Source organism: Mytilus edulis, chromosome 11 (assembly GCF_963676685.1).
Source record: "Mytilus edulis chromosome 11, xbMytEdul2.2, whole genome shotgun sequence".
NCBI lineage: Eukaryota > Metazoa > Mollusca > Bivalvia > Mytilida > Mytilidae > Mytilus > Mytilus edulis.
This window is the reverse complement of record NC_092354.1, coordinates 17,338,062-17,349,275: the sequence shown is the minus strand read 5'-3', so window position 1 is coordinate 17,349,275 and position 11,214 is coordinate 17,338,062. Positions and strand designations below refer to the sequence as shown.

Sequence of the window (11,214 nt, the reverse complement as noted above, 5' to 3'; positions counted from 1 at the left end):
TTAGAAGATTTAGATATCAAGTAAGTACCATAAGGTTTTGATTGGATTTCATGCAATCTTTACCTAAAAACCAGATCCTTTGACTACGATTGATATTTGAATCTGACAACACACCATATGACTATTCGTTCTGGTATTTATTATATAAATCAATTCAATTTTAATATTATGAAGGTGTGTATGATACCATTAAAACCGAAGGATTCCGAAGTGTCTTCAAAAACAGAAGTAAGAATGGGGGTCTTTTTGTTCTCTTTAAACTGTTTGTCCTTTTTGTCATTGACTTTCTCTGCTTTTCTTTAATTGCTGCTTTCTTATATACATGTATATGTATTTTCTTTATATCGTAGAGGAAAGCCACGTGCTGAAACTCTTACGCCGCTGTTTACAATGCAAATCATGTGTATAAGCTTTGCTTATAAGGTATTGACAACACTCCATTCTTTTTTCTGTTCTGAAAATTATCAGCCAAAGAAATTTCAGCTTTCTTATTTTTAAAGATGTGTATCATTACGATACAACCAGAGGATATCGAAATGGTTTTCAAACAAAAATATAGATATTTTCTTGGTAGGGGTGTTCTATTTTTGCCTCAAAAAACGTACCTATTTTAATATAACATTCACTGAAATTCAGTACCTATAGTTATATAGATATTTAAGAAAGAATGACTTATACTTATATACAATATTTAACTTGACCCATGCTTATATTAGCACTAACTCACCGGGGTTCATTTGGGAACTTATTTGAAAGCACTTTGTATGAAAGGTGACATTACCTTAACATTTTAAGTATATTCTATGGATACTATAACACTACAAACTCATAGTGATACCACTCACATATACAGCATAGTATTTTTAATTTTCATATTTTTTCTCACCAATATAAAATATAAATGTGTATCTATACCACCTATTATAAAAGTGGTCTCTCAAATCAAGAGCTTTTTCTATACATACAAATAGGTTTTAATTCTTTTCCAGACAGAGGATTTAAATTTTGATAAAATTTGCATCTTATAGAAGTAAGTCGGTTTAAACTTGATCTATATAAGTAGTGTTGTGAATAAAGACGACGCTTATCTTTAAAAGTAATGAGAAAAAACACTGAAAATTGGATAGAAACTTAACTAAATAAACACATGCAGACAAGTGTGCACCTAATCGATAGTCTACACATTTTATTTTAAAATCATCTTTGACAATTTGGACAAGTTGTCGTCAATCGGCAATCCTCGAGTGAACCCGATGCTTTCCTCCTATATAGTTAGATCTATATATGAACGGAATCGACCGAGTTTAGACGAGTGCAATTGTCGGATGGTGATTTTTTTATAAATCATTTTTGACAATCGTACATGTAGCCTTCGGTCAAATTGTCATATTGTGAATAAAACAATAATAGAAGTTTCCACTGGCAAAAACTTAAGCGACCTTTACTCCAATGTAGCCTGCAGACAATTAACAACATTGTACAGAACAAGGATGATAAAAACTACTGTCAAAATTCAGTTTACATTCACATCGAAACATAAACGATTATGGAACCTGCTTGACCATTGTGACCATTCAAACATTTGGTCATTCAATACTAGTATTCGTATTTTTCTTAATATATTTTTATTTTATTTTACTACAACATCGTTTCAACTGGAGATAATCCTTATCCACATGATGTATGGTATAGAGGATTTAGTTATTCTCGACGATACTCCACACGAAAGAACACATACTGAAGATACACTACATAAATGTGATGTTAGTTCGAGGGAATTTGTTCAAGGAAGAGACTTAAAGAGACACGCGAGAACACATACTGGTGATAAACCGCATGACTGTGATATTAGTTCGAGAGAATGTGTTCAAGGTAGCGACTTAAAGAGACACGCGAGAACAATTACTGGTGATAAACTACACGAATGTGATGTTACTTCAAGAGAATTTGTTCAAGGTAGCGACTTAAAGAGACACGTGAGAACACATACTGGTGATAAACCACATGACTGTGATGTTTGTTCGAGAGAATTTGTTCAAGGTAGCGACTTACAGAAACACGCAAGAACACATACTGGTGATAAACTACATGACTGTGATGATTATTCGAGAGAATTTGTTCAAGGTTATGACTTAAAGAGACAAACGAGAACACAAACTGATGATAAACCACATGACTGTGATGTATGTGGTAAAGCGTTTAGTCGGCTTAGTAATTTACAAAGACATCAACGAATACATACATGCGCTAAACCTTATGACTGTGATGAATGTGGTAAAGGGTTCAGTCGAAAATATAATTTACAGAGCCACATGAGAAAACATACTGGCGATAAACCTCATAACTGTGATGTATGTGGTAAAGCGTTTAGTCGGCTTAGTAATTTACAAAGACACCAACGAATACATACATGCGATAAACCTCATAACTGTGATGAATGTGGTAAAGGGTTCAGTCGACAATATAATTTACAGAGCCACATGAGAAAACACTTTGGCGATACAATAACTCACAACTGCGATGTATGTGGTAAAGGGTTTAGTCAATTAGACAATTTAGAGAATCACATGAGAATACATACAAGCGAGAAACCTCATGACTGTGATGTATGTGGTAAAGGGTATAGTAATAATAGTAATTTAAAGAAGCACATGCGAATACATAGAGGTGATAAACCTTATGACTGTGATGCATGTGGTAAAGGGTTTAGTAATTATAGTAATTTACAGATTCACATGAGAACACACACAGGTGATAAACCTTATGAATGTGATGTATGTGGTAAAGGATTTGATCAGCATAGTAACTTAAAGAGACACATGAGAATACATACAGGCGATAAACCTTATGACTGTGCTGTGTGTGGTACAGCGTTTACTCGGCGTTATAGTTTACAGACACACATGAGAACTCATACAGGTGGTAGACCGCATGTCTGTGATGTATGTGGTAAAGGGTTCATTCATGTGCATGATTTACAAAGGCACATGAGAACACATACAAGTAATAAACCTAATAATTGTGATGTATGTGGTAAATGGTTTAGTCGGTATTCTAATTTACAGATTCACATGAGAACACATACAGGGGAGAAACCTTATGACTGTGATGTATGTGCCAAAGGGTTTAGTCAGCATGGTGCTTTAAAGAGACACATTAGATCTCATACAGGTGATAATCTTCATGCCTGTGATGTATGTGGTAAAGGGTTCAGTGAGCGTTTTAGTTTACAGATTCACATGATAACTCATACAGGTGATAAACCACATATCTGTGATGTATGTGGTAAAAGGTTCAGTCAGCGTAAAAGTTTACAGATTCATATGATAACTCATACAGGTGATACACCACATATCTGCGATGTATGTGGTAAAGGGTTCAGTCAGCGTAGTAGTTTACAAAGACACATGAGAATTCATACAGGTGACAAACAATATGACTGAGATGTACGTTGTAGAAGGTTCAGTAGGCGTAAACGTGTACAGAGACACATTAGAACTCATACAGGTGACAAGCCGCTTGACTGTGATTTACTGTAACAATGTATGTGTAAATGTTTTGTCCTCATAGTAATTTACTGATAGATTGACGTGAGATAACATGTAGGGGATAATTAACCTCACGACTGTTCGTGTTTTTGTTGTTGTTAAATGTTCAGTCATCATGTTGAATTAAAGAGAAATACATACTGGACATAAAGTAAAACCTCATCAGTCGTCTCAACTCGGCCGATTCCGTATATAGCCTGAAATACATACTGGACATAAACCTCATTATTCGTCTCAACTTGGCCGATTCCGTATATAGCCTGAAATACATACTGGACATAAACCTCATCGTTCGTCTCAACTTGGCCGATTCCGTATATAGCCTGAAATACATACTGGACATAAACCTCATCGTTCGTCTCAACTCGGACGATTCCGTATATAGCCTGAAATACATACTGGACATACACATCATCATTCGTCTCAACTCGGCCGATTCCGTTCCCTCATCTAAAAGGAGAGTAGCGGATTCTACCGAGGATTGCCGAATGAAAACGCAATGTTTGTAATTGAGGATTGAGAGAGGTTGGTAATTTACAAATAGATTCATGATAACATACGAAAACTTATTTAACTAGCAATGTATGCCATCAATCTTATTATTTGTTTTAAGGATGTACTTGGGTGAGGTTTTGGAGTTTGTGTAAGGTGTTCGGACTCCTTGGTGTTTTCCCTACGATACAATTTAAGTATTTATTGATGCATCTCTATCTTGGTCTTCTCATATCGATTATATAATTAAAAAAAATAACTCTTTTTTTAGCTTTACTGAAAAGTATAAGGAAATATAACAAAGCTAGACAAATGTATTATATTAAGTTATAGATATTTCATATCTTTTGGACAGTTTTGTGGTGTTTCGTAAATTATACCATATCTTTTGTTGAAACCCCCGGCAATAACCTCACGAGACGAAGTCGAGTGAAGTTGCCGAGGGGTTTCAACAAAAGCTATGGTATAATTTACGAAACACCAAAAAACTATCCAAATGATATGAAATATCTGTTTTAACCTATCGCATATATTGCTGTTTAAAAATGTGTATTTCATATATTTTTGTTAGTTTACTTTAAAAATACTTTTATAACAATCAGTCAAATTACCCTTTTTGGACCTTACATTAAGCTCCGCCTTCTTTCTGAAATAAGCTTCTGGAAAAGCGGGAACATCAGTTCGACAAGATTTTTCGACAGTGATGGATGCACAGGGGTGTGGAAATATATGTTGTGAGCACTTGTCCCTGGGCAAGTGAAACTATAAATTTTACTTGTCCGGAAAAAAAAGTTACTTGCCCTGATGATCCCAATAAATATTGAAGTATTTCTTCGTTAGCTAATATGTGATTCTTACTATTAAGCACTGTTAAAATTGTGACTCACAAACAAATGAAATTCATTTGTCTATATGTGGAAAAAAAATAGGAAAGAAAGAAATGGGTTAACATAAATGGGACAGAAACCTAACAGCAAACCAACCAATGAAATGACATGTAAAGGACAATTTTGCAGCAGTTTTTGAATAAAGATTGTAGCCAGTAGGTACAAATACTCAATTTGAGGAGAGAACAGTAATTGAAGAAATGTAAACTAGTAAATAATCGATAAACTATTGATGTTGTGGTGTTTCTCTCAACTGACACTCTTGTTATTGATTATTTATTATTGTCTTGATGATCAATTAAAGCGTCCCTTTTAATTTACCACTTCGACTACAAATAATATTGACCTTTCATCAATAAATAAGACAAAAACTTAATTTATTTTGCGATTTTCCATCCTAGATAGCCAGGGGCAAACTGATATCCACCATGTCTGAAATTCTCTGTTTTTTATTTTAAATACTGTGTCCTCCATTTGCGTTTTATGTTTTATACTCGACTCATTACTCTTTTTGTCTTGCTTGCCTGGCTTATCATTTAAAAGTATTTATCAATCTGAATTTCAATACAAAATTTAAAGAAATGACACATCCGGTAAATGATGGATAAAACCTAATCGATGATCCTGGGTCAATGGACAAAGCCAATGCAATTTTACGCGAATCGGGTTCGTATACTTATTTTAATTGTAATCCATCTATTTCCAGTATTATGTAATATTTATTGTCATGAACATTGATGTTTTTACTTGCTGACCATTGGTTTCTTTTACATAAATTAAACATTTTTATACGTTTTGAAATCAATTTTATATTTTTGTTGGAATTGAACTTTGTTTTGTATATTTTTTCACTTGTCCACGGGCAACCAAGACAAACATAATTACTTGAGTGTCCGGTTGTTCAAATGTACGAGTCGGGCGAGTCGGGCACATCTACATTGGTTACCGGTAACGTTACAGACAAAAGAAATTGGATGTTCTACATATGGCTGCAAGAGATATTTTAAAAGTTTTCCGGAACCCCAGATTAAAAGTTGAACTTCATTTTTTTTTATTTTATCAGAATGTTAAATGTTCGAAATGTTTAAATTTTTATTGTTAATTAATTTTATAATTCTGTGGAAATTTGAATCTCAAAAATCTTTTAGTGAGTTTGGATGAATAATTCCACGTTTTAATTTGTACCAGAAGCCCGAGTCACGCATTAATTAACAGGGATTTCAAAATGTCGACGATTAAAATCGCATGTGATGTGTATTCTAGATAATTTAAACAAAATGTTCAGCTTCATTTAAAGAAACCTATATATGTTCAGCTTCATTTAAATACCAATTTATTTTTAATTCTCAAATAATAATTGTTATTTCTTAAGCAACCTCGTTAACATTATTTATATCAAATCGGATGAGAATCCAGGGGTGCATTTCTTTAACCTAAATTTGTAAGATGTTTCAGTTTGAATGTTTTGAAATCAATAACATGATTTAATGTAATATAAAACGAAATGTTTTTAAAACACCCAAACATGTTTATGTTTCCTACAATATGTTGCTTTTTTCTGTTTTCTGTTTCTATAAAACAAACTACCGTCAACGATACTATAGTAGTTGTAACAGCTCATTCCTTTTTAGATCTGCAAAAGTCATGCTCTACAAATTTGATTAATGAAAGTTTTAGCACAAAACTATTTCTATTAAACTGCACAATATGTATTGTCACTATCAATGTACAGGTGAGAAAATGCAAATAGGTGTAGCAGGTATGTTGAATTAGTTGTTCCAAATTGCTCTTTCAATCAGTTATGCCAGTATTTTAGACTCACCAGACTGAGGGGAACATCATCCATTGTCCAAAATCTATTATATGTACAAGTTTATTTAGTGGCCAAATTTATCAAATTATAATCTCCAGCTTGTTCGCAGTTGTTTTTAATTTGGCTTACTCTTCTATTGTGCATATTAGGATCATCGGATGCATATACTGAACATAACAGAGTAGGGATTTTTAATTGGTGGTCTGACACCTAAATAGAGGGGTCAATTTATTTTAAAATTTTACCTTGGGATCAAATAAAAATAGGAAATAAAATGGGGTATCAAGAAACTTTTGTATTTTTGATTTCAAAATGACCAGCCCCCACTCCAACGTAAAAAATGATAAGTCCCTTGCATGATAAACATAATTTTATGCACGCTGGGCTAAAGGCAGTAACATTTCATGCATTAATGCTATTTTCTGTCAACTTATAAAAACATTACCTATATTAGAAAAAGAAATTACGTTAAATTTTTTTTTTTTTTTTTTTTTTTGTATATTATTCACTGTAAATAAAAATTAGATCCCACGCAAGCGCGGCATAGTAAAATCAGTGACCGTATGTTGATTGAGTGCTGAATTAAAAAAAAAAAGAAGATTACATTAATCCTTGATAAAATTAATAATGCTGACGTTAGTTTTGTATCAAATCCCTCCATACATCTTTATGGTGGTTCGCCTGACTTAGGCGGAACTTGCAGATTAGGTAGACTGTGGGAAACCTGGAAAGATAACGTTGGTTTCTTTCCCTCGACTAATATTTTCCCTGTAAAGAAAAGGTAGGCTTTTTAAAGTGATGAGAAGTCAATGATTTTAATTTTATATTATATTTAACAAACTGGAGTGAAAAATTTATAGGTAGACTTGATGATGTTTATAACGTAAAATCAAACAAGATAGTATTGACTCGTACAAACTTATAATATATTAGCTATTCTAACATGACGTCCTTCAAACGCTTTGTCCTTTGAGTACACACCCGTGGTAAAATATGAATATGTTGCCAGGGTTGTTCCGATCGTACTCTCACGTCACATTCTTATTTTTTATGAATGAGGTACCCAACGTCATAGAACGATGACGTAAGAATATAAGCATTTTACGGGAAATTACACGCTTGTGAAACCGAAAATCATCACAAGGAAATGAAAACAAACGATGATAAAATGTGGTATAATTGTTTTATAAGCCATTTTTATTATACATACAAGATAAATAGTAAATTATCATTTAAATTCATCCAAAAACTATCTAAATACGTTATAATGGTAAATAGTTTAACCCTCTTGCTGCGACCATTTTTAAAGTTGCATTTCATACATGTATGCCGGAAAATACGACAGTTCGACGTCTGTGACGTTACATGTTAGAACAACGACGTCATATGATATAGGATGTACAACATCATGAACGTTACATTTGGGACCCTTTGGAGAAAAACAAAACACTATCTTTTTGTCTTTTAATTGAAAGAAATACAGCATCATGAGTGAGCATGGGTGAGAAGCTTGTATAAAGTTAACCAAGGACATATGTGTAACTCCGGCACTGCCTGGTGTGGACATATGTGTCCCTCCGGCACTACCTGGTGTGGACATATGTGTACCTCCGGCACTGCCTGGTGTGGACATATGTGTCCCTCTGGCACTGCGGGTGTGGACATATGTGTACCTCCGGCACTGCCTGGTGTAGACATATGTGTACCTCCGGCACTACCTGGTGTGGACATACATTGTATGTGTACCTCCGGCACTGCCTGGTGTGGATATATGTGTACTTCCGGCACTGCGGGTGTGGACATATGTGTCCCTCCGGTAGCAAGAAGGTTAAGCTTGTCCCTCATTCAGTTTGCTCCCTCCTTTTACTCCAGTTTGATAGTGCGTCCACCTAGAGCGTTTTGATCCAAAATAATTGCTTTATTTGTCATATTAGAATAGAAATAATTCATGCCGGGGGCTTGAATATATTGTGATTTTACAACAGGTTGTCCCTTTATCACTGTTTATATTGATATTTTAATATCAAAATAGATATGCTATATACAGTGAAACCTGGCTAAACCGCACCTCTTCAGAACTCAAAATTCTGTTCAGTTTTGGCTGATGTTAGGTTTTATCAGGTTTCATAACGCATATACATTTTGGGATGATAGTGCATTAGAACATGTTTAGTTGTTATACATGTTATATGTACATGATGTATATAGGTTTTTTGTTTTTTGCAGGATTCCGATTTATCATGTTTATAGCAAGGTTTTACTGTGCATGATATATGTGTAAATTGCAGAAAGGTATCAAAAGGTTTACATGTACATATGTGACGTCTTTTTTTTTTTTTTTCGTTACAGAGTTGTACAAGAACCCACATACTGGAGATAAACATTATCAATAAGATGTTAGAGGGAGGAGAGGATTTAGTCACACTCAACAGTACACTACAGAGACACGTAAACACACAGTCTCAGGCTGAGTCGGGTAAAACACATCATAAATGTGATGTTTGTGGTAGAGAATTAAGTCATAGTTATACCTTAAAGAGACACATGAGGACACACACCGGTGAAAAACCATATAAATGTGATGTGTGTGGTAGAGAATTTAGTCAAGGTTGTGACTTAAAGAAACATTTAAGAACGCATACTGGCGAAACACCTTATAAATGTGATGTTTGTACTAGAGAATTTTCCCGAGGTAGTTTCCTAACTAGACACATGCTAATACATACTGGAGATAAACCACATGACTGTGATGTATGTGGTAAAAGTTTTTGTCAGAAAAAAGATTTACAGAGACACAGGACAACACATACAGCTGATAAAAAGTTATGTAGCCTTGGCAATTCGCAGAGACACATGAGAACACATACTGGAGATAAACCTCATTACTGCGAGGTATGTGGTAAAGGGTTTAGTCATCGTGGTAATTTAAATGTTCACATGAGAACACATACAGGTGATAAACCTTATGATTGTGATGTATGTGGTAAAGTGTATAGTCAGTCTTGTAGTTTACAAAGACACATAAGAAGGCATACAAGTGATAAACCTTATGATTGCAATGTATGTGGTAAAGGGTTTAGTGAGCCTTTTGATTTACAGAGACATATGACAAAACATACAGGTGATAAACCTTATGACTGTGATGTATGTGGTCAACGGTTTAGTCAACTTAGTCATTTACAAAGTCATTCCAAAATACATACAAGTGATAAACCTTATGACTGTGATGTATGTGGTAAAGGATTTCGTCACCTTGGTAATTTACAAACTCACATGAGAACACATACAGGGGAGAAACCTTATGACTGTGATGTATGTGGTAAACGGTTTAGTCGGCTTGATAGTTTAAAGAGACACATGAGAATACATACTGTGGATAAATCAGACAATACTCACAATAAGATGTTAGTCGTTGTGGGTCAGTGTGAGTGATACATTTTTTTTACATAGACACACGAGAAGGCATACTAGTCAAATCAAGGAAAATCTAATTTCGTACTAAATTCCATGAATTCAGAGTTTCAAAGAAAGCATACTTGCGACAAACAGAGAACACATACTTGGGACAAACAGAAACACATACTTGCGACAAACAGAGAACGCTTACTTGCAATAAACAGAGAACACATACTTGCGACAAACAGAACGCTTACTTGCAACAAACAGAGAACACATACTTGCGACAAACAGAGAACACATACTTGCGACAAATAGAGAACACATATTTGCGACAAACAGAGAACACATACTTGGGACAAACAGAGAACACATACTTGCGACAAACAGAGAACACATACTTGAGACAAACAGAGAACACATACTTGCGACAAACAGAGAACACATATTTGCGACAAACAGAGAACACATACTTGGGACAAACAAAGAACACATACTTGCGACAAACAGAGAACACATACTTGAGACAAACAGAGAACACATACTTGCGACAAACAGAGAACGGTTACTTGCGACAAACACCATACATATGAGGTACATGCTGAAAAGTTGTTTTTAGAAGAAATACAGTAAAGAGGTCTACACAAACTGGAAATAACTATTTTAAAAAGCTTATATATCATGTATATATACATGATATACAGTCAGAGATATAACTCTATAGGGTTATTACAGAAAATAACTTGCGTGGGTTATTACAGATACTTTTCCTTAAATTTTCTAAATCTGTAATAACATATGTTTGTTATTTGTAAAATTATCTATTCTATAGTGGACTCTAGGGAACTCTTGAGACTTTGCGCAGAAACTAAATGCATAGCCTTGATAATTAATTTTTAAATGGAATTAATACATTTTTGATTAACCATGGTTAATCAATGAGACAAGGCTATTTAGGAATTAACTTAGCTGTAATAACAAGGCTTAGTTATTAAAGGAATGTAACTCATTATATAAGACACTTGGGAATAACTGAGAAACTTGCGCAGAACCTCATTACATGCTCTGGTCATTATTT

At 34.2% G+C, this 11,214-nt stretch overlaps 1 protein-coding gene across 1 annotated transcript in view; it reads left to right on the top strand.

The window, feature by feature from the left end:
- Positions 1–10,831, top strand: part of LOC139494042 (zinc finger protein 585A-like) — an 84,840-nt gene extending 74,009 nt beyond the window's left edge. Inside the window, exons 2-5 of the mRNA XM_071282208.1 lie at positions 2,197–2,480; positions 2,568–3,124; positions 3,293–3,440; positions 9,090–10,831. Coding sequence (XP_071138309.1) covers positions 2,197–2,480; positions 2,568–3,124; positions 3,293–3,440; positions 9,090–10,172 — 2,072 coding nt within the window. The 3' untranslated portion in view covers positions 10,173–10,831. The remainder of the gene's footprint in view (positions 1–2,196; positions 2,481–2,567; positions 3,125–3,292; positions 3,441–9,089) is intronic.
- Positions 10,832–11,214: the final 383 nt, after the last annotated feature.